Below are 24,931 nucleotides of genomic sequence, written 5' to 3'. Positions count from 1 at the left end.
ACTGCCCCGGAAAAGGCGACCCCCTGGACAGGAAACTTTCCCTTAAATGTAGAGACAACCCATAACCAGGGACCGTCTTTCCCGGAGCTATTGACCTGTACAGCTGCCGGCAAAGAGCGAGTCCGATCGATCGTAAAAGTTTGTATGTTTGTTTGTTTTGAAGCGGTGAATAAACGACCGTACACTCTGAATTGATCCTTTTTTCTCCATAAAGCAAAGTATTAAGACCCGGAGGTGACGTCGTGTTGGAGCGACGGTAACGGACTCCGGTTCTATCCGTTTTACCACTTTATTGAACGAGTCATTTTATTTGTATTTAATGAAAACTAAATAATTACTGAGGTGTTTATGAGCCGAACTACCGACAGGTAGAATGAGTTATAGAAAGGGGAATATTCTAAAAAAATATTTATCTGAAAAGCGAATTACTTCGGAACTCGAATGTTTGTATTGCATCGTACAGTTGTGCGTTAATATTAGTAAAACAGTCTCAGCCAATCAGCGGCTTCGTCACATGTAGGCGGTTCTTCCGTTGGTGTCAAAGTCACGTATCGTCAGACCAGGTAAAGAAAGACGGGGAAGTACAGCGAGTTCATGACGCACTTTTATTTCAGTCATGATCTTTGATACCAGCGTCAGAAGGAGTTGATCAGTGTCTTGTTCCATCAGTTCTGGTCAGAAGAAGCTGAATTCTGCTCCAACATGGACCTGAGACCACAGAGAAGAAAGCTGCAGACAGGTCAGTGACCGTCACACAGTGTTTATGTGCATGTGTGGGTATGTTTGTGCGCGTGTATAGATTGTGGGTGTTTTTGTGTGCGCGCATATTTGTTTAACTTCCTGATGAGGCAGTTGTGAAAAATCGAGTCTTTTTCAACCACTGTGTCTAATTTGTCTATAAATATTCTTTATCAGCAAATAATATACTATTATTGTGTGTCTATACTGTTGTAGTGACTGTGATCATGTGAGTGTGTATTGTTAATATAGACCAGAAGTACCTTATAGTCGGTCACAAGCTACCGGTCACTGCCATCACGTGAGCCCGCAGTCAGCGAACGACCGTCACGTCAGCCCGCACTGAATAAATCTTGCGCATCTATTGCTAAGCTTACGGTAAAAAAGCTGAACGCTACCAAATAGTTTGAGAAAACTTGAAAATTGTTTTTGTCACGCAATAAATTAATTGTAATAATGTTTTATGTTGTATTTATTCAACCTGATGCAATTATGTTCTATTTTCTTTGGACTAAATGATTATATAATTTATTTATGTTAATTATGTTTCCATTTATTTATTTTAACCAACAGTACGAATTAACTAATTTAAATTGTGTTAATAGCGCTATAGCGGAAATCTATCTTAAACTTTTATATGGTAAATTCAAAGTTATATCATTATAATCTGTCAATTACCACACATTTATTTTAAATATCATAGAATGAAACTCTTGAAAGTCTAGTGAAAAATTCCACTGGATTATGATTCATGATGACCTTGACTACTATCATGGTCAATTTGGAGAGATTTTACTGTAGAAATTTGAAATAAATGATCCTTAAATATAGTCATTATATGTTAATGCCGACATTTTCAAAATTGAATTAAAAAAAAAAGCCTTTCAACTGTAAGAGTTGACAAAGATCTGACTTTACTTTCATGTTCAGCAGGTTTTGAAGTATAAGTGAACAAAGGTTCATGTATTTTTACGGTAGAAATATTGATTTATTGTCAATTGAGTTCAGTGTATTGATGTCACTGTCAATATGTGAGCGCAGCAAATGTATCGAGAATAATAATGACGTGAAACTTGACTTCCTGACATGTTTGAAGGTGTTCTATGTACATATTTACTGCTCAGACCCAGAGACACATTAATATCAATATGATAAAAAAGAAACACATGTTTGTAGATACATGAGTGGATAATAAATCATTCGTAAACTTAAAAATATGTTTCTCATTCACTCAAATAATTATCTTTATTTATTAAGACAACATGATCGATGTATATTGAGTTGTTTTCCAGGCATTTCACGCAATTAAGAAAAAACGATTAGGAATTATAAGATTGTTTTTATAATGTAACAAACACAGTGGGATCCTTCAAGTCTTCTCTACGAGAGTCACAGACGTTCTTATGAAACAACATCACGTCAGTCAGTTACATCAAAGTGAAGCTGCAGAATGAAAGCAGCTAAAGCCGGTTTCCTTCATGTGATCACGTGATCAGAGCTATATCCTTAAAAACACACTTGTATAAATACACCATCACATAATAACTACATGCAAAGAAAACACTCTCATTTTAAAAACATAGTAAGAATAAGTGCATGTGTTGAGCACGTGAGCCACCAATTCTAATGCAGCTCAGCGACGATCAGACCATCATCATCATCATCATCATCATCATCACTACAGTGCTTTAAGTTCCTGATTTACAACAAGCAAGCAGTGTAAAAGCCTGTAATGACACGTCTGTAGGGGGCGCACTGAAAAAATACGCCAATGCTGTGTCTCAAATCGCATACTTCTCTTAGTATACTAGAAGTTAGTATCATCAGGATAGTGTACGTACTAACTAGTAACAAATTCTCCACAGATAGTATGTCTCAAATCAAACTCTGCTGCTACACACCGGAACAGCTTCTTCTTCTACTTCTATTTAACGATGTTTCAACCAGCTGTTGGAACACTATCGCCACCTGCTGGCAGAACGATTTGCAAGTTTGGAAAAAGAAATAAAGAAAAAATATGAGAAACTAAATATTGGCGAGATATTTATGCTGGTATCAGCACCGAAGACGTGTCATCTTTCTACTGCTACTGAAAATGCACTTGTAAGAATATATATATATATATATATATATATATATACTGTATATGTAAATTATATATGACGTAACTTCTGTTTAAAACGTCTTTTTTTATTTTTTTATATATTATTATTATTATTTACATACCTTCACCAGTTACAATGCAGTACATGTAAACTGAATACAATTGTATTGTCCATTCTGTGGTGGGGCATCCATTGTCCATCAACAGTTTTTCATAAACAACTTAGTTGTTGGATAAATGTTGGACCCAATAAAACCAGAGTCGCACGGACTAGTTTTGTATGTGATGCAAAGCAGGTTGTTATTTACAATTTTAGTTTGAACCTGGTCTATGCTAACAGTGCGCCTCTGGTTCCCTGCCAAGAGCTCATGATAACTCACTGTGGCAAGGAAAAACTTCCTGTAAGAGGCAGAAACCTTGGAAGGACCGGACTCGAGGCAGGCAGTCTCCTTCGCAACCGATCAGGCCCATGACAAATGTATACAATACACAGGTATACAGACTCCGGTGACGGGTGAAGATATAGAGGGGAGAGGGTGAGGTTGAAATGTTAAGGTAGGTGTGTGTGTGTGTGTGTGTGTGTGTGTGTGTGTGTGTGTGTGTGTGTGTGTGTGTGTGTGTGTGGTTGTGTGGTTGTATGTGTGTGTGTGTGTGTGGTTGTGTGTATGAAGAGAGTGCAAGTAGAGACCCAGAGGCACCAACCACCCAACCCTGCATGGTGGGCAGGCAGAACCCAGTGACACCATGAAGCCACCACACTCCCAGCCAGGCCAGAGGGCACATACCTAGCACAGCAGGATCCAGACATGGGGGCCCAAGCCGCGGCAGGTACCCGCGGGAGACCAGGACCCGGCAGGCGAGATAACCACCAGAGCCGAGCCCGACCCCAAACACCAGCGAGAAAGCAGACCACCACCGGGGGGGCCCCGGCGGCACGCAAGGGCAAGCACCAGCGAGGACGACCGAGGAAGCAAAGAGGGGGAGGCACCAGACGCAGGCCCGGAGGCAGAGGGGCCAAGGGCCCGCCCTCCAAGGGACAGCCAGAAAACCAGTCAGGGGATAGAGCTCCGGGGCCAGGTCGGGCCCCCAGATCGTCAGGCCGCCACCAAGTCCATAGCAGGGGACCGCGAGAAGACAAGCCAAGGAGATAGGGATCCACTACAGCAGCGGATCCCCCCCCAAAACCCTGTGAACACGGCCAGTAGCCGGGTCGAGCGCCACCGCATGAGCCCAGGGGAACAATGGCCAAGTACCGGCTCAGGTCTTCCGGTGAGAGTCCCCCGGGTCACAGGGGGGCCACGGTTGTGTGGGCAGGGATGCCTTTAAACTTTTTTTTTTTTTTTTTTTTTTGTTGTTGTTGGCTGGGCGGGGGTAATGGGGCTGCAGCCGTCCGGGATCAGCCCCCAATCTTCAAACTGTAGACCGTCCCCAACAGCCACAGCCCACCTCCTCCATGTCATGAGGGAAGTTGGGGGGCCAGCAGTATTACATGGGCGGTCAACGGTCTCTAAGGTGCAAGGGCCCCGCCCATCATACGTACTGACCCCCAGCCCCCAACCCCATCCACCATGCAGCACCTAGGGGGACAGCAGCACTTGCATGGGCGGTACATGGTCTCTACGGTAACATGGGTCCGCCCAATGCCTCCGCCGTCCCCCCACCATGTCCCTGCCCAGTGTGCGGCCCCACCACCCGGGAAGCCCCCGAAAGACCAACCCGGCCACGCACCCCCAGGACCAAGGGCAACAGACTCCCCCACCACAGCACATGCCACGTCATAAAACGTCATTAAGATGGCAGCCGTTTAGGGTGGTTAGTGTCCATCGAACCATACTCAGTTTTGTGGGCGTTTTAGTGACAATTTAACGTGCATGGTGCACTAAATTTCGCATACTAAGAATTGAGACGCACTTACGCACTAAAAATACTAACTTTGAGTACGCAAGTATGCGATTTGAGACACGGCACAAGAAAGGAGAAGACTGGAGCTCCAAGCAGCCTATTGTTCTCCTTCAATAATTGCAGGCAGGTGGAGCTGATGAGATGATCTAGTCCCTCAGGTGAGTGCCGACAGGAGGGGTTGAAGAAAAGGGCTGGACTATCTTTAGGAAGATTTGCTCTAATGGCTCAGAAAGCCTGAAATCTCAGTGTGGAAAGAGATTTTACCGAGTAGAGAAGCTGCTGATAGTAGATGCTGGATAGTGGACGCCTCATTGTATAGTTCCATCTGTGTCTGTGGATAGAAGATACCTCTGCTCCATTTAACCCTGCCTGTAGAGGGCGCAGAACGTGTGAAGTAAATTCTGTTTTCCTCTAATGAAAACAGGACACTATGAAACTATTTAGTTCAGTTTATTTTTTAAAAGGACAATGTCCAGTTACATTAAAAAGATGCTGCACCAGATTTAGCACAATGATAGTTTCCATCTGTAGTCCTCAACAAAGATGCAGACAGTTTAAATAATACATCACAGACAAATAAAGCAAAAACACAATAGTATTGATTATAGTTTTTACAAGAATCTCATGAGTGTGTTTGTGTGAAGGTGAAGACTCTGCTGAGACTCATGGTGAGGACAGAGACTCCTTTAAATACCCTCAGTGTGAGGAGCACGATGAACAGACCAGCACTCAGAGGTGAGACAAGGACCTGCAAGATTGTCCTCCATGACTTCATTCTCACTCTTTCTACTTCTGTGTTCAAGATCAAAGCAGCAGCAAGAACCTGCTGGACCTGGACCAAGATCTGCACCAGAACCCTGCTGTGTGTCTCTGAAGAGTGATGGTTCAATGGGGAGAGGGATTGACTTCAGAGGAAGTGAAGAGTCTCCAGGTGTGAGGTGAGAGTGAACAAGTGTGAGTCTACCAGGTTCAAACTGACACATTAAACCAGAGAACTTAACTTCACTAACATCACCAGCAGGGGGAGATAAAGACACAATTAAAAACCTCAAACGTTGCTTTCACAGTTGTAAGTAAGTAATTTTTCAGACCAGGGTCACAAAGCGCTTAAACAATCAAAACAATATTCAATAAAGTATATACTTTAAAGATCAAGATAAAACTAATAACATAACAGGAGTTCCAGAAAATCAAGGAAAAGCCTGAACAAATAGAAACAGTGCATCAGTGTGAGGACATCTAGTGGTTCAACTGGTGAATACCAGGATAGAAACAGATGAGAGTTGATCAGAGTTGTGTTTTCATCAGGATCCAGCAGGAGGAACCAGAATATTCTGGACTGTTGTGAGTCTTTGAAGAATTAGACAAGAATTAGAATCATTTTTATATTAAAATATTTAAAATAAACAGTTTAGCTTGACAAGATTTAAGTTCTAATGGAGATGTATGTGGGTTTTAAAAGGAACCTTCTAGTTCACTTATGATCAGAACCTTCAACACGACAAGAGTTTATTTACAGTCTGATTTCATCTCTTCTTCTCAGAGTGGACCATCAGAACTCAGAGCTTCTCATTGGTCAGCAACATCCCTCACAACTGGAAACCAAACGACTGGTATGTTCATAAACTAGAGGAGGTCCTCATCCTAGAGGTTCCTTCTGTTCATCATCATTCAGCTGAATCCAAGTTAAAGCTTCTGGTCTTTGTGGTTCTTGAGATGATCCACTATCACTCTTACTTTCTTCTCTGTGATTCTGTTCCAGTCACTGGAGAGAAACTTCTACAACTATATGCAGAAGGAGCTGAAGAGAGTCTGGAGGTTTGTGAGTCCAGAGACTCCACAGAATGAGGAGGAAGATGAGAAGTGGAGAAGCATCAGAGAAGAATTCCTGAAGATCACAGTTCATCTCCTGAAGGACATGGAGGAGGAGGATCTGGCCGAGCGTCTGTGGAGCAGTAAGAACATGTGAACAAACATGATGAAGATGAAGAACACTTGCATCAGATCTGAAGATTTGACTCCATTTTCACCTTCTACAATCTTCTTTCTCGTGTGACTTATGTCTTCATTCAGGAAGTCTTGCTTCAGAGTGTGGAGGACGACTGAAGAGGAGCCTGCAGAAGAAGTTCCACAGTGTGTCTGAGGGGGTCGCTAAAGCAGGAAACTCTGCTCCTCTGAATGAGATCTTCACGGAGCTCTACATCACTGAGGGGGGCACAGACCAGGTCAACCAGGAGCACGAGGTCCGACAGATCGAAGCAGCCACCAGGAACCAGACCAGACCAGAAACCACCATCATACAAGAAGACCTCTTTAAAGCCTCACCTGAGAGAAACCGACCAATCAGGAGCCTGCTGACGAAGGGCGTGGCTGGCATTGGGAAGACCCTCCTGACACAGAAGGTCACTCTGGACTGGGCTGAAGACAAAGCCCACCAGAACTTCCAGCTCATGTTTCCTTTCACCTTCAGAGAGCTGAACCTGCTGAAAGAGAAGAAGTTGAGTTTGATGGAACTTGTTCATCTTTTCTTTCCTGAAACCAGAGAATCCAGACTCAGCAGCTTTGAAGGACTCCAGGTTCTGTTCATCTTAGATGGTCTGGACGAGCGTCGACTCCCTCTGGACTTCCTCAACAGTCAGGTCCTGATAGAAGCTACTGAGTCCACCTCAGTAGACGTCCTCCTGACAAACCTCATCAAAGGGAATCTTCTTCCCTCAGCTCGTCTCTGGATGACCACACGACCTGCAGCAGCCAATCAGATCCCTCCCGAGTGTGTGGACATGGTGACGGAGGTCAGAGGGTTCACTGACCTTCAGAAGGAGGAGTACTTCAAGAAGAGGTCCAGTGATGAGGAGCAGACCAGCACCATCATCTCTCACATCAAGACCTCCCGAAGCCTCCACATCATGTGTCACATCCCGATCTTCTGCTGGATCGCTGACACAGTTCTGCAGGACATGTTGAAGAGAGGAGAGACAGGACAGCTGCCCAACACCCTGACTGAGATGTACATCCACTTCCTGGTAGTTCTGTCCAAAGTCAAGAAGCTGAAGTTCGACGGAGGATCTGGGACTGACACGGTTTGGGATCATAAGAGCAGGGAGATGATGGAGTCTCTGGGAAAACTTGCTTTTGAGCATCTGCAGAGAGGAAACTCGGTCTTCTATGAATCAGACCTGACAGAGTGTGACATCAACATCTCAGCAGCTTCAGTTTACTCAGGAGTGTTCACTCAGATCTTCAGAGAGGAGAGAGGACTGTACCAGAACAAGGTGTTCAGCTTCATCCACCTGAGTGTTCAGGAGTTTCTGGCTGCTCTTCATGTTCACCAGACCTTCATCAACTCTGGAGTCAACCTGATGGAATCAAAACTAACATCTTTACTAAGAATCTTTAGTAACAAAAGTCAAACAGAAAGGTTCTACCAGACAGCAATAGATGAAACTCTAAAAAGTCCAAATGGACATCTGGACTTGTTCCTGCGCTTCCTTCTGGGTCTTTCTCTGCAGACCAGCCAGAGTCTCCTTCCAGGTTTGTTGAAACAAACAGGAAGTAGCTCCTGGACCAATCACAACACAGCAGAGCTCATCAAGAAGAAGATCAGTGAGAATGTGTCTCCAGAGAGAATCATCAACCTGTTCCACTGTCTGAATGAAGTGAAGGACACTTCTCTGGTGGAGGAGGTCCAACAGCAGCTGAGATCAGGACGTCTCACAGATCAACTGTCTCCTGCTCAATGGTCCAGCCTGGCCTTCATCTTACTGTCCTCAGAGGAACATCTGGACGAGTTTGACCTGAAGAAATACTCAATAAATGCTTCAGACGAGGCTCTTGAGAGGCTTCTGCCGGTGGTTCAAGCTGCAAACAAAGTTCTGTAAGTTGTTCAAACATTTCTGATGATATGAACTAAACATGAATGTTTGATTTACTCTTTGATGATTGTTGTGTTTGTCATTGTGTTTAACAAATTGATCATAATTTAGACAAACCTCAAATATTCATACAATATGTGATTTGATGATGTAACTAGTTCAGTCTTGTCAACTAGAGAATTGAAAAGTAAAGATGTTACGTAGTTTATAAAAATATAATAAATTATTGTAATGATAAACAAACAAGCGTCAACTTTAAATGAAAATTTATAATAATCAAAACAACATATTTAAAACATGTGGCCTCATTAATTATACTGCGTATACACAAATGAATGTGTACGCAACATTTATTTATAGTAAATAAACTTGAGTTAGCATGTGTGACCTTCACAGCAGCTCTGAGCCCGATTTCTACAAAATCTTCATCTTAAATTCACATGAAGTTTCTTGAATGAAACAAAACCACGAAGGTTACATCAATAAAAATGCAGCTTTATTTAACTTCACCGTTTCATACAAAAGGTCAAATCTTGTCTTTTTCTCAGGAAATGTCTTCTATAAAAATAAATAATAAAATCAAACGATGTTTAACGATGCTGAACCCAAGAGCAGACAGAGGCGATGTTCCAGGTAATACAAAAGGGGGTTTATTGAATAGGAGGGAAGCAGGTAGTGGATGAGGAAGCCGGAGGGAGAGCGAGGTGGGCGAGCTGGAGTGAGTGATCCGGGTTACTGCAGGTAGAGGAACGAAAGGTTAGATGTGGTCCAAAAAACAACTAGAGTAAGAGAGCGAGGTAGCAAATACACTGCGCCAGGGACGTATCATTACCACGGTTGTGCGTAGTACGATCTGGCGCAGATCGCGGGGAATCCAAGGGTTTATGAAGGGGGTTGATTGGGGATCAAGACCAGGTGAGCATGATTGAAGATGAGGACCAGGTGTGAGGTGAGACAACAGGGGGAGTGGCAGACCAGGAGGAGGAGAACACAGCAGACTGCTGTGACCACAACAAGGGGTTCGTCTTCATAGTCCTCTTTGTCCAACTGCATGTATTTAATTTTAAATATTCATGTTAGGTATTACTTTAAGATTCTTTTTAAGCAAAATAAGTTGATAAATGTCACTTCCTGAGCAGTTGAACCTATTTTCAGCTCATGAACTGAATATTGAAAAACATTTGCTTTGTTTCTTATGCAAGTAGATCAGTGTCATCAGAGAATTGAAGGATTGAATTTAACATTTCATTTTATTGATTGTTGTATTTTTTTTAACCATAGAAATATTTTCTGAATCATTTTATTAAGTAATTTGAATATATATTATATATTGGATTTTAAAAACTTTCACATTTGTATATTAAATTAAAAAAGCCACTTGTTAAAAATATTGAATCTTGATTTTTTTTCATTTTATTTTTTACTAAAATAACAATATTAAACTATAAATAAAGTCTTTCAATTCTTGTCAAATAGAACATTGAAAAAGTCACTTGTTGATGAAACTCGTCTCTTTCACAGGCTGAGCTTCTGTGGACTGACAGAGAGAAGTTGTTCACTTCTGTCCTCAGTCCTCAGCTCTCCGTCCTCTAGTCTGACTCAACTGGACCTGAGTCACAACTATGTCCTGCAGGATCCAGGAGTGGAGCTGCTGTCTGCTGGACTGAAGAGTCCACACTGTCACCTGGAGACTCTCAGGTCAGAACATCATCTTTTCTACATCATCAAAGCTCAAATGTAAAGTCAGAGGTGGAAACACGAGTCAAAGTCTGTCATCACTTTGTTCTTCAGTGAAGCAGCTCATAGATACATTTGTATGTTTGTGTAGCAGGTATAGATGTTACGTAGTTTATAAAAATATCATCTTAATAAATCATTGTAATGATAAACAAACAAGCGTCAACTTTAAATGAAAATGAATAATAATCAAAACAACAGTCCTTCATATTCTTTATCCAGTGTTCTCGCGTCATCTGTCTCGTAGAAGACAAAACACTTTAGAGTGGAATCTTGAGGTTTGTCTTTGATTTGTTTTCATTGTTTGTTTTTTCCACCGTTGTTGTCTCTGTTCTTCTCTTATGGTTCATCTGTTGTTCATGAGGTCTACGACTATTTTAACAGTCGACTGCTCACCAGATATTCAACCATTAGGTCGACTAATCGCATCATTCTAACATTTTTCTTCAATTTATCATGAAGTTTCTTTAATGAAACAAAACTACTTTACTTACTTTAAGACTCTTTTGAAGCTAAATATGTTCATAAATGTACATTGAAGCCAATAAGTTTTGTTTGTCATGTCTTTTACTGAGACTCCAATTCATTCAGCAACAGTCCAAACCAACAGAGTCAAATCAACCATCAACGGAGACTTAAAACATAAACAAAAAAACTGCAGATCTTTGTTCACTTAATAAGTATTTTGTACACGTCAGTATAAATGTCACTTCCTGTTGGAGCAGTTGAATCTATTTTCAGCTCATGAACTGAATATTGAAAAACATTTGCTTTGTTTCTTATGCAAGTAGATCAGTGTCATCAGAGAATTGAAGGATTGAATTTAACATTTCATTTTATTGAAATGTTGTATTTTTTTAACCATAGAATTATTTTCAGAATAATTTAATTCAATAATTGAAATATTGAAAGGTTGGTTTTGTTTTCATTGAATAATGGAAACATGTTTAAGACATAGAGTTTAATATATATATTATATATGGGATTTTAAACACGTTTAAAAAATACATTTAAAAGGATACTTGTTAAAAATGTTGAATCTCGATTTTTTTAAAATTTATAATTCCATACCAGCATTTTTATAATGTCTGTGTTTTGAAGAGCTAAAAAAAAATATATATATATATATATATATATATATATACACTACCGTTCAAAAGTTTGGGGTCACTTAGAAATTTCCTTATTTTTGAAAGAAAAGCACTGTTTTTTTAAACAGTGCTTTAAACTAATCTAAGTTTAAACTAATCTATACATTGCTAATGTGGTAAATGACTATTCTAGCTGCAAATGTCTGTTTTTTGGTGCAATATCTACATAGGTGTATAGAGGCCCATTTCCAGCATCACTCCAGTGTTCTAATGGTACAATGTGTTTGCTCATTGGGTCAGAAGGCTAATGGATGATTAGAAAACCCTTGTGCAATTATGTTAGCACAGCTGAAAACAGTTTAGCTGGTTAGAGAAGCTATAAAACTGACCTTCCTTTGGGCTAGTTGAGTATCTGGATCATCACATTTGTGGGGACGATTAAACGCTCAAAATGGCCAGAAAAAGAGAACTTTCATGTGAAACTCGACAGTCTATCCTTGTTCTTAGAAATGAAGGCTATTCCATGCGAGAAATTGCCAAGAAACTGAAGATTTCCAACAACGGTGTGTACTACTCCCTTCAGAGAACAGCACAAACAGGCTCTAACCAGAGTAGAAAGAGAAGTGGAAGGCCCCACTGCACAACTCCGCAAGAAGATAAGTACATTAGAGTCTCTAGTTTGAGAAATAGACGCCTCACAGGTCCTCAACTGGCAGCTTCATTAAATAGTAACCGCAAAACGCCAGTGTCAACATCTACAGTGAAGAGGCGACTCCGGGATGCTGGCCTTCAGGGCAGAGTGGCAAAGAAAAAGCCATATCTGAGACTGGCCAATAAAAGAAAAAGATTAATATGGGCAAAAGAACACAGACATTGGACAGAGGAAGATTGGAAAAAAGTGTTATGGACGGACGAATCGAAGTTTGAGGTGTTTGGATCACATAGAAGAACATTTGTGAGACGCAGAACAACTGAAAAGATGCTGGAAGAGTGCCTGACGCCATCTGTCAAGCATGGTGGGGGTAACGTGATGGTTTGGGGTTGCTTTGGTGCTGGTAAGGTGGGAGATTTGTTCAGGGTTAAAGGGATTCTAAATAAGGAAGGCTATCACTCCATTTTGCAACGCGATGCCATACCCTGTGGACAGCGCTTGATTTGAGCCAATTTCATCCTACAACAGGACAATGACCCAAAGCACACCTCCAAGTTGTGCAAGAACTATTTAGAGAAGAAGCAGGCAGCTGGTATTCTATCTGTAATGGAGTGACCAGCGCAGTCACCAGATCTAAACCCCATTGAGCTGTTGTGGGAGCAGCTTGACCGTATGGTACGCAAGAAGTGCCCATCCAGCCAATCCAACTTGTGGGAGGGGCTTCTAGAAGCCTGGGGTGAAATTTCTCCTGATTACCTCAACAAATTAACAGCTAAAATGCCCAAGGTCTGCAATGCTGTAATTGCTGCAAATGGAGGATTCTTTGACGAAAGCAAAGTTTGAAGGATTTTTTTTTTATTTCAAATAAAAATCATTATTTCTAACCTTGTCAATGTCTTGACTATATTTTCTATTCATTTTACAACTCATGGTGGTAAATAAGTGTGACTTTTCATGGAAAACACAACATTTTCTGGGTGACCCCAAACGTTTGAACGGTAGTGTATATATATATATTAATGTAGTTTTTGAAGAGGTAAAAAAAAATAAAACAAATAAAAATACAGCTTTAAAATATTCTTTTTTTTTTACCTCATCAAAACTCAGACGTTAATAATTTGTTTGTTTACCTCTTCAAAACTCCAACATTAAGAAGAGGTAAAAAATATTTATATTTTACAACTTTTTCGAGCCTTCAAAAAACAACATTTTACACATTTGGGCAACAATATTTTAATGTTATAGTTTTGAAGAGGTACAAAAAAACTACAATGTTAAAATATAAATATTTTTTACCTCTTCAAAACTCCAACATTAAAATGTTATTTTCTTTTTTTTCTACCTCTTCAAAACTCCAACGTTAAAATATTCTTTTTTTTCTTCAAAACTCCAACATTAAAATATAATTCTTTATTTTTCTACCTCTTCAAAACTCAAACGTTAAAATATATATATATTTTTTTGTTTTGTTTTACCTCTTCAAAACTACAACATTAAACTATAAATAATTTTTACCTCTTCAAAACACAGACGTTATTTATTTTATTTTTTTACCTGCTCAAAACTCCAGGGTTAAAATTTATATTGGATTTTAAACACTTTGACATTTTTTAAATGAATTTAAAAGGATACTCGTTGATAACAATATTAAACTATATGTGTGAAAAAAAAACCTTTACTCAATGAAAAAATATTGTTTTTATTATTCAATAAATTAATGAAACCATTAATATACAAATCATTTAATTATTTAATCTTCAATTATACAAAAAAGTAATTCAACATTTGAAAGGTTGAAACCATTCAATATTGTGATGGCACTGATATACTTCCATAGTTTCTCTTCATCTGGTCCATCAACATCAAATCAACCATAACATGAACACATTCAATCAAACACTTGTTGATGTTCAAAAGTCCAGCATGAATCAATGACGTGTCAATAGTTGGTATCAAAGGTTTGAAAGAAACTTTGACTGAACTATATTAGAGAGGAAGCAGACAACAAACCACAACTGAAGATCTTATCAATGAAAATAGTTGAGTTTGTCTTGAAATAAACTCTTTCAATTCTTGTCAAATAGAAAATTGAAAAAGTCACTTGTTGATGAAACTCGTCTCTTTCACAGGCTGAGCAGATGTCGACTGTCAGAGAGAAGTTGTTCACTTCTGTCCTCAGTCCTCAGCTCTCCGTCCTCTAGTCTGACTCAACTGGACCTGAGTAGAAACTACAAGCTGCAGGATCCAGGAGTGGAGCTGCTGTCTGCTGGACTGAAGAGTCCACACTGTCACCTGGAGACTCTCAGGTCAGAACATCATCTTCTCTCTTCATGTCTGGTCCACAGTTCATCTGGTTTCTTGTCTCTCAGGAGAAATGAAGATATAAATAAATGTCATGTTTCTAATATCTGGAGAGAAACTAGACGAGTGTCGTCTCAGCTCTTGTTTCCTGGTTGATGAAGCAACTGAGCCAGATTTCCTTGTTCGCAGACGATGTGTTGATAAATGTCACTTCCTGTTGAAGTATTATTTATTTTCAGCTCATGAACTGAATGTTGAAAAACACTTTATTTTATCTGATTAATCAAGATCAAGTTGATCACATGAAGACATTCACTGAAATACTTGTTCATGTTCCAACAATTCAGCATAAATCAATGATGTCTCACTAGTTTGTAGGAAAGTCTGTAAAGTAAATATTTAACAACAAACCACAACCTCAACATTGTTGTTACTCCTTCTTCATGTTTGGTTTCTGTCTGTTCAACATTTCACCCTCATTTATACCAACCTGATAAATATTCAAACAAACATGTGACCATGATCTTATGAAAGTAAATAGTTGATTGTTTTTAAATAAAGAATTGAAAAAGTCACTTGTTGATGAAACTCGTCTCTTTCACAGGCTGAGAGACTGTTTCCTGACAGGGAGAAGTTGTTCACTTCTGTCCTCAGTCCTCAGCTCTCCGTCCTCTAGTCTGACTCAACTGGACCTGAGTGGCAACTACCTGTATGATCCAGGAATGGAGCTGCTGTCTGCTGGACTGAAGAGTCAACACTGTCACCTGGAGACTCTCAGGTCAGAACATCATCTTTTCTACATCATCAAAGCTCAAATGTAAAGTCAGAGGTGGAAACACGAGTCAAAGTCTGTCATCACTTTGTTCTTCAGTGAAGCAGCTCATAGATACATTTGTATGTTTGTGTAGCAGGTAAAGATGTTACGTAGTTTATAAAAATATCGATATATATAGGGGGCGACTCAGATGGTAGAGTGGTTGCCTGCAGTCCAAAAGGTTGCAGGTTCAATCCCAGCTCCAGACAAGCTTGTGTCGTTGTGTCCCTGAGCAAGACACTTCACCCTGATTGCTCCTGATGGTGAACTTGGCGCAAGTGTGCATGCCTACTCCCATCAGTATGTGTGAATGGTTGAATTTCCCCTCGCGGGACTAATAAGGGATTCTAAAAAAAAAAAAAAAAAAAAAAAAAAAATCATCTTAATAAATCATTGTAATGATAAACAAACAAGCGTCAAATGAATAATAATCAAAACAACAGTCCTTCATATTCTTTATCCAGTGTTCTCGCGTCATCTGTCTCGTAGAAGACAAAACACTTTAGAGTGGAATCTTGAGGTTTGTTTTCATTGTTGTTTTTTTTCCACCCTTGTTGTCTCTGTTCTTCTCTTATGGTTCATCTGTTGTTCATGAGGTCTACGACTATTTTAACAGTCGACTGCTCACCAGATATTCAACCATTAAGTCGACTAATCGCATCATTCTAACATTTTTCTTCAATTTATCATGAAGTTTTTTTCATGAAACAAAACTACTTTACTTACTTTAAGGCTCTTTTGAAGCTAAATATGTTCATAAATGTACATTGAAGCCAATAAGTTTTGTTTGTCATGTCTTTTACTGAGACTCCAATTCATTCAGCAACAGTCCAAACCAACAGAGTCAAAACAACCATCAACGGAGACTTAAAACATAAACAAAAAAACAGCAGATCTTTGTTCACATAATAAGTATTTTGTTCATGTCAGTATTATTAAAGGAATCATAAATACATTTGTCTTGTGACAGAGAAAACACTCAGAGTGGTGACTTTGACTAACTGAACCACATTAACAAGTCATTTCAAAGTCATTGTTTTCAATAAGTGACTGTTTTTACTTGAATTTAATGTTGCAACTGTGTGAATAAAATCATTATAAAATAAAGATAAATAATACATAATAACTTAATTTCACTGACACGTATAGAAAGTATAGTTTTGTAAAAGCATCAGTTAACAGTCAAATCATATATTGATAATCATTTTAAAGATGTGGTTAAAGTCATCATGTGTGGTGGATGTAAAGAGATCAATGAAAGTTGATGTCATTTGCTGTAAGATTAACTTCAAATGTGAAGAAGATATTTCTGTCTGATTATTGATTCTTTCAGGTAGTAGATCCAGATATGAACATTTTATTTTGTAACATTTAGGAAATCCATGTGTGGTGAGTTGTTTGTTTTTGTACAGTGTAGGCTGCCCTCATCGTGTACTGACACTATTGTTAACTCGTCATCTTCATCAGCCGCTGGTTACGACTTCTTCACCCTCATTTAGAGGATTAGCGCCCCCACAAACAGGACAGGAGAGATGAAGTATTGACGTGACTACCAAGTGTGTTGTAAGAAAATATCAATATTTGTGCTCAGGTTATATACGGGTGTGAAAACTAACATGTTGGTAAGAAATGTCTTTCTCCAATGATTTGTGAGGCTCATCTACAACTACTTCACTTCACACTGAACACATGTGTCTCCATTTCTTGTTGAATCCATTGTGCTGATGGTATCTGTGATCATTCTCCTGACATGTGACTGTTGCAACAATCAGTCTCATCAAGTTGATCCTGGTTTTCAACATTTTCAAGGTCAAACATTAAGAGAGAAAAGTGTAGATTTCCTACTTAGAATATGACATGTTGATAAATGTCACTTCCTGTTGGAGCAGTTGAATCTATTTTCAGCTCATGAACTGAATATTGAAAAACATTTGCTTTGTTTCTTATGCAAGTAGATCAGTGTCATCCGAGAATTGAAGGATTGAATTTAACATTTAATTTTATTGAAATGTTGTATCTTTTTAACCATATTGATCTTACTTCGCTGAGTGAACGCTGGCGCGACTAGCTGCCGCTGCTCTCCGGTTATTTTTTAAGTTTTTACGTTTCTATGCCTCGCTTTCAGCAGACCTTCTACTCATGATGAAAGTGCTACTGTTGATTCCCACCATGGCCCTAGTATAAATGCAATTTGTTTTATCGGCCTTGTGTTTGTGAACGTTCGGTTTTCCGTACCTGGAATACCTGGCTACTGCTACTGCCACTGCACCGCTTCCCCTACATCGCTCGCCGGAGATACATCCACCGTGGAGCCGGACGGAGTTATAACATCGATGACTCCACTGCCATACAGTCCATCTGGTCCTCCGGCCACCGCCAGCCTCCGAAACATACCGGCAGGAAGGTGGACCACAGCGCGTTAGCTAGCCTAGCTAGGCCGGCTAACGTCGGCTTCTCCAACCAGCATTCTGACGTCAACTTTGGACTAATCAACACCCGCTCTCTTACTGGCAAGGGACAACTACTGCAAGACCTCATCCTCGACCGCAAACTCGACTGTCTCTGTCTTACTGAGACATGGCAAACTCCTGATGATTTCTCTCAGTTGAATGAAAGTACACCACCTGGGTTTGTTTACACCAGCAAACCTCGTCTCTCCGGAAGAGGAGGAGGTCTCGCGATACTTCACCGCGAGACTTGGAAGGTCGGTCATGTTACTCTGCCTGTGTCACAGTCATTCGAGGCTGTGGCTCTTCAATTAATTGGCCCTACTCCCACTGTTTTAGTCAACATTTACCACCCACCCAAACATAACAAGGACTTCATTGATGAATTCACCACACTTCTCACCCACATCTGCTCACTCTCATCCAATATAATTTTGCTTGGTGACATAAATATTCATCTAGACAACAACAATCTGCCATCTACTAAGGACTTCATCTCATGCCTTGACAGTTTTGGTGTCACACAATATATTGATTTCCCCACCCACTGTAAAGGTCATACCTTGGACTTAGTCTGCTGCTCAGGCTTCACTCCTAAAAATTGCTCTGCTGCCGACCTCCCCATCTCTGACCACAAACTTGTCTCATTTAACCTATGTCTAACACTGTCCAAAACCAAGCAACCCTGTGTCATATCCTTCCGTAACATAAAAAATATCAACCTAGCCGACCTCACAACTGGCATTGAAAATCTCTCCACTAACACCCCCCCATACACCCCGGATCAGTTGGTTGAGTTGTACAATCTTGGTCTCAAATCTCTGCTCAACTCACTTGCCCCTATTAAAACCCGGTCTGTCTCATTCCCCCACTCTGCCCCCTGGTTCTCCCCCCATCTGCGCCAGCTAAAGGCCAAAGGTCGTCAGCTGGAGCGTCTTTTCAATAGCACTCGACTCACTATACATAAACAAATGCACCATGCTCACATCCTCCATTATAAAGACGCCATTTCATCTACCAAATCCCAATACTTTGCAGACATCATCAGTTCTAGTGCTGGCAATACCAGGGCCCTGTTCTCAGTGGTCAACAACTCTCTCCGCCCCCCTGATTCCCTTCCACTACACTTCTACTCCACTGACCACTGTAACTCCATAATGGAATTTTTTGACTCCAAAATATCCACCATTCACCAGCAACTGACCACTCACACGTCTAGTCATCCGCCCCCCTTTGTTCCCAATCCCCCCTCTCCGTACCTCTCTCCTGCTTTTACCTCCCCTCAGCGACTGACTTAACAAAACTCATCCGGACTTCCAAACCATCTACCTGCCAACTTGACCCCCTGCCATCCCCCCTGGTGATAGCCTCCCTTCCCTCCCTACTCCCCCTGATAACAGCCATTATTCACTCCTCTCTCACCTCTGGTTCCGTCCCATCCCAGTTCAAATCTGCTGCTGTTACACCTCTACTGAAGAAACCTGGTTCAGACCCCAACATTTTCAATAACCTCCGCCCCATCTCAAACCTGCCATTCATCTCAAAAATTCTGGAAAAAGTCGTCGCATCACAGATTCAGGCCCACCTATCCAAAAATAACCTCTATGAACAGTTTCAATCCGGTTTCCGCCCCCGTCACAGCACAGAAACAGCACTCATAAAAATGACTAACGACCTCCTGATGGCAGCTGACTCTGGACATTTATCCATCCTCCTGGACCTGACAGCAGCCTTTGACACCATTTCCCACTCCATCCTCCTCGACCGACTAGCCTCCATTGGCATATCCGACACTCCCCTAGACTGGTTCCATTCCTATCTCTTCGGCCGGACTCAATTCATTCAGTTAAAATCATTCTCATCCCATACCTCCCCGCTCTCCTCCGGTGTTCCCCAGGGCTCTGTCCTTGGCCCCATCCTATTCATCATCTATCTCCTCCCACTTGGTCAAATATTCCGTAAACACAACATTAACTTTCACTGCTACGCGGACGACACCCAGCTCTATGTCTCCTCCAAACCTTCATCCGCCCTCCCACCCCCCTCCCTTTGTGCCTGCCTACAGGAAATCAAATCCTGGTTCTCCTCCCACTTTCTCAAACTTAACAGCAACAAAACAGAGATAGCCCTCATTGGCTCAAAATCCACACTCACCAAGCAACCCAGTCTCACCCTCTCCATTGACAACTCCTCAGTTTCCCCCTCCCCTCAGGTCAAGAGTCTGGGTGTTGTCCTCGATAGCACCCTATCATTCCATACCCATATCAACAACTCCATCCGGTCCGCCTACTTTCACCTTTGGAACATCAACCGCCTCCGCCCGTCACTCACCCCCAACAGCACCGCTATCCTGGTCCATTCTCTGGTCACCTCACGCCTGGATTACTGCAACTCCCCTTATTTGGTCTCCCCCACAAACTCCTCCATAAACTCCAGCTGGTCCAAAACGCTGCTGCACGTATCGTCACCAAAACCCCTGCCATCTGTCACATCACCCCCATCCTGCACCAACTTCATTGGCTCCCTATCAAACACCGTATTGAATACAAGATCCTCCTCAATACATTCAATGCCATACACAACCTTGCCCCCCCATATCTGTCTGACCTCATCCAAATCAACATTCCCACCCGGTCACTTAGATCCGCCTCCTCCATCAACCTTCACGTCCCCCCTGCTCGTCTGTCCACCATGGGGGCTCGAGCTTTCAGCCGCTCCGCCCCACGCCTCTGGAACAGCCTTCCCCCGGACATCAGAAATATGGACTCACTTCTCACCTTCAAATCCCACCTTAAAACTCATTTATTTAGACAGGCATACTCACCAATGGACTGAAAATCTGCTGCAAGCTCTGTGCTTTTTAAACTTGTTTTTCATTGTGTTTTTGCATTGTTTCTGATTGTTAGGCGACCTTGAGTGCCCTGAAAGGCGCCATATAAAATAAATGTATTATTATTATTATATAATTATTTTCTGAATAATTTAATCCAATAATTAAAATATTGAAAGGTTGGTTTTGTTTTCATTGAATAATGGAATCATTTTTTACACTTAGAGTTAAATATTTTAATTTATAATAATAAATAATCTTGATTCACTTATTTTCCTTTTCAGACTGATACGTCTATTTAAAAAGTATTCAATCTATAAATTGTATTTTTAATTTTTTTAAATAACAATATTAAACTATATGTGTGAAAAAAAACCATTACTCAATTAAAATATATTGTTTTTTATTATTCAATTAAATTAATAAAACCTTTAATAAACAAATCTTTTAATTCAATCATTCAAAAGACTAATTCAACATTTGAAAGGTTGAAACCATTCAATATTGTGATGGCACTGATATACTTCCATAGTTTCTCTTCATCTGGTCCATCAACATCAAATCAACCATAACATGAACACATTCAATCAAACACTTGTTGATGTTCAAAAGTCCAGCATGAATCAATGACGTGTCAATAGTTGGTATCAAAGGTTTGAAAGAAACTTTGACTGAACTATATTAGAGAGGAAGCAGACAACAAACCACAACTGAAGATCTTATCAATGAAAATAGTTGAGTTTGTCTTGAAATAAACTCTTTCAATTCTTGTCAAATAGAAAATTGAAAAAGTCACTTGTTGATGAAACTCGTCTCTTTCACAGGCTGAGCAGATGTCGACTGTCAGAGAGAAGTTGTTCACTTCTGTCCTCAGTCCTCAGCTCTCCGTCCTCTAGTCTGACTCAACTGGACCTGAGTAGAAACTACAAGCTGCAGGATCCAGGAGTGGAGCTGCTGTCTGCTGGACTGAAGAGTCCACACTGTCACCTGGAGACTCTCAGGTCAGAACATCATCTTCTCTCTTCATGTCTGGTCCACAGTTCATCTGGTTTCTTGTCTCTCAGGAGAAATGAAGATATAAATAAATGTCATGTTTCTAATATCTGGAGAGAAACTAGACGAGTGTCGTCTCAGCTCTTGTTTCCTGGTTGATGAAGCAACTGAGCCAGATTTCCTTGTTCGCAGACGATGTGTTGATAAATGTCACTTCCTGTTGATGTATTATTTATTTTCAGCTCATGAACTGAATGTTGAAAAACACTTTATTTTATTTTATCTGATTAATCAAGATCAAGTTGATCACATGAAGACATTCACTGAAATACTTGTTCATGTTCAAACAATTCAGCATAAATCAATGATGTCTCACTAGTTTGTAGGAAAGTCTGTAAAGTAAATATTTAACAACAAACCACAACCTCAACATTGTTGTTACTCCTTCTTCATGTTTGGTTTCTGTCTGTTCAACATTTCACCCTCATTTATACCAACCTGATAAATATTCAAACAAATATGTGACCATTATCTTATGAAAGTAAATAGTTGATTGTTTTTAAATAAAGAATTGAAAAAGTCACTTGTTGATGAAACTCGTCTCTTTCACAGGCTGAGCTGTTGTCGACTGTCAGAGAGAAGTTGTTCACTTCTGTCCTCAGTCCTCAGCTCTCCGTCCTCTAGTCTGACTCAACTGGACCTGAGTGGCAACGACCTGCAGGATCCAGGAGTGGAGCTGCTGTCTGCTGGACTGAAGAGTCCACACTGTCACCTGGAGACTCTCAGGTCAGAACATCATCTTCTCTTGGTTCTGATAAGTTTCTAAGTGTTTCTCCTTCATTTCAGTCTGTCATGGTGTCAGATCTCAGAGGGAGGTTGTTCTTCTCTGGCCTCAGCTCTGACATTGAACCCATCCCATCTGAGAGAACTGGACCTGAGCTTCAATCATCCAGGAGGACCAGGACTGGAGCTGCTGTCTGCTGGACTGGAGGGTCCAGACTTGAGACTGGAGACTCTCAGGTATGAACAGAGCAGCAGAACTCACTGACTGAGCTCCAAAGATCTTCAGACTGAACATTTAATGCTCAGACTCTTCATCTGAACTGAGCACATGAATCCAAACTCTGAGTTCCTCCATGTTCTCCTGCTGGACACCAGTGGAATCATGAAGGAGACAGTGGAGACTGAGCAGCCTGTTTATAGATCCATCTTTGTTGTCATCAACAGTCATGACTGAGTCGTCCACTGAGAATGAAACAATATTCATGAAACATCTGAATCAAATGAATCTGATCTTCTGACTCTTTCTTCCTCCAGACTGGATGACTGTGGACCACATAGGTTAAAACCTTATCCATGAATGGTGAGTTTGATTCTATTGATTGACTTCAACATCAAAGCTCATCTGCTGACACAGCAGTTGAAGGTCTTTGTGGACATGGACTTGATGAAGAAGATTCCAGAACAAACGTGCAGATGTTAAAGACTCACAGTTACAGAATCAAGTGAAGCTCTGATTCCAAATCTTCAAGTCCTTCAGCTCAAAACTCTTCAGGAGCTTCAACATCAACATTGTTTCAGTTTGACTGTCAGTGGAGAACAAAGAAATATTTCTGTCAAATATTTGAAATCAGACGTGAGTTTGATCATCAACTCACAATGTTGAGTCACTTTAAACATCATTTCACACATGAATCACTTCATATTGAATCATGTGTTCACTTGAACATCTTCATCACAACTAGACTAGACTCATGTTAGCTACATGCTAGTTTAGCTGCTGACTTCATCTTCAAATCTGACATTCAAGATGATTCTGGGATGTTTCAGTCACATGGTTCTTCTCTCAAGTTCTCAGAAGAATGTTGACAGAACATTGACTCGTCTCAGTTTGGATCAGTATATGATCGTCAAGACAACGTTCTTCCACCATCATCACCTCATGTCTCTTCTTCTCTCAGTCTTCACTCTCACTGGACTCACACACAGCAGCGCCTCCTACTGTCCAACGACAACAGGAACTTGATGGAGGATCAGGATTATCTGGATCATCCTGACAGATTTGAAAAGCTGCGACTGAGGAGTGACTACCACAGTGACTCTCAGAAGAAAGAGGGAAATACATTTATAGAGAATTACAGATCAAGCAAGAAGATGAATGTTAAGATGTTCCTTCCAGACTGTTTGATCAACTTCAAATGACTTCAATACATGGTTTTAATTTTTACAGCTCGACTCATTCTTGGAACATCCTGACCTGAAGAGGAACAATCTATTCAAAGATACAAGTAATGGTTCATTGTTTTGCTGCTTGTGTGGTTATATATTTTAATGGTTGTTTTCTGAAGTCGTTCCATGACAACAGTTTCCACATTGAACTGATCCTGATGCAAAGAAAGTTGTGGATTCCTGCAGTAAAGTCTTGAAATCACTTTTTAGATCCAGAATTTAAAAGTAAAAAATGGAAACAGATCATTTAGATGTTAAAGTTCATTTAGAAACTACAATATTTTTTCCACAAGTATCGGTTTATAAAAGAGGAAGCCACAAGAATGTTGTTTTACTTGTCTTGTCCACTAGAGGGTAGTCACGCTTTTGCTATGAAGCAGTGAATCAAAGAGAAACTTTTAAGACCAAAGAAGGAAAATCTCTCAACAAAACTAATAAACATCAAGTATTTAAACAAAGTAATTGAACTTTTGCTAAACCTCTTCACTTTGATGTTTCCTGATCTTGTTTTCAAATAAATCCACTGGTTTGGTCACTTTCTTTTTGTTCATCTTCTGTCCAAGAGAATTCACACACACACACCTATACATGCACGCACACGCTCTCTATATCTATTCCCATTAGTGGCCACTTGATGACGCTAGTGTAGCTATTTCATTGTGACTATTTTCTACCTTTAGTAACGAGATAATAATGAGGATTATTCTGAGAAACACCCTATTTAATTATTATTTATAGGAAATAAAGAAGTAAATGACTTTGAAAACTAGCTTCTCTCTATAGACTACTTATTGTTTGACAAGAGTAATTTATAAGTAAGTAATATTAATAAAACCGTTTATTTTGTAAAAAAAAAAAAAGATTAAAGATGTCAAAAATGTTTAAAATGTAACAATATAATTTACATATTAATGGCATCCTGGGGGGCAATGGATCAGCGTTCACGTCGTATCCTCTGTCAGTACCCGGACCCGCCAAGGGAAACTAATGATCCTTCCAGTAGACTAACTTCTAAGAGACAAAGCCTGCAGGTCTTACCTATCCTACCCACCCTGCCATCTACGTATGTGGGGGGCAGCCACCACCCTGACTGCGGATACCCAGTAGTGGATAGTGTTGTTGAGGCACTTTCACACTGGTCATCCAGAAACAACCTTTTTCTGACTGATGACCCCAAACAAAGATGATCTTTCCACTCAGCCAGGTGAAGATATGAATCGG

The 24,931-nt window shown here is 40.4% G+C and overlaps 1 protein-coding gene across 3 annotated transcripts; it reads left to right on the top strand.

Moving 5' to 3' along the window:
* Positions 1–577: 577 nt before the first annotated feature.
* LOC148089947 (NACHT, LRR and PYD domains-containing protein 3-like) lies at positions 578–24,245 on the top strand. Of its 3 annotated transcripts, XM_087810795.1 has the most exons (14): positions 578–739; positions 5,389–5,479; positions 5,548–5,682; positions 6,288–6,357; positions 6,507–6,699; positions 6,818–8,618; positions 10,138–10,314; positions 14,226–14,402; positions 15,002–15,175; positions 21,313–21,489; positions 22,094–22,267; positions 22,328–22,501; positions 22,799–22,844; positions 23,443–24,245. In XM_087810795.1, the coding sequence occupies exons 1-13, from the start codon at positions 703–705 to the stop codon at positions 22,839–22,841; spliced, it is 3,423 nt and encodes a 1,140-aa protein (XP_087666921.1). In that variant the 5' UTR covers positions 578–702; the 3' UTR covers positions 22,842–22,844; positions 23,443–24,245. The 3 variants fall into 3 exon arrangements, with proteins under 3 accessions (XP_087666921.1, XP_087666937.1, XP_087666928.1); XM_087810811.1 differs by lacking the exon at positions 10,138–10,314; XM_087810802.1 differs by lacking the exon at positions 15,002–15,175.
* Positions 24,246–24,931: the final 686 nt, after the last annotated feature.

Source organism: Callionymus lyra, chromosome 1 (assembly GCF_982586985.1).
Source record: "Callionymus lyra chromosome 1, fCalLyr1.hap1.1, whole genome shotgun sequence".
Classification (NCBI taxonomy): domain Eukaryota; kingdom Metazoa; phylum Chordata; class Actinopteri; order Syngnathiformes; family Callionymidae; genus Callionymus; species Callionymus lyra.
Note: the sequence above shows the minus strand (reverse complement) of the source record. Positions and strands in the feature narration are given on the sequence as shown.

Bases quoted from the DNA above. Each gene is read 5' to 3' on its own strand.
- LOC148089947 (XM_087810795.1), top strand. From the start codon at position 703: ATGGACCTGAGACCACAGAGAAGAAAGCTGCAGACAG. The intron at 5,480-5,547 runs GTGAGACAAGGA...TCTGTGTTCAAG, and splicing joins GAACAGACCAGCACTCAGAG to ATCAAAGCAGCAGCAAGAAC. The intron at 5,683-6,287 runs GTGAGAGTGAAC...TCTTCTTCTCAG, and splicing joins GAAGAGTCTCCAGGTGTGAG to AGTGGACCATCAGAACTCAG.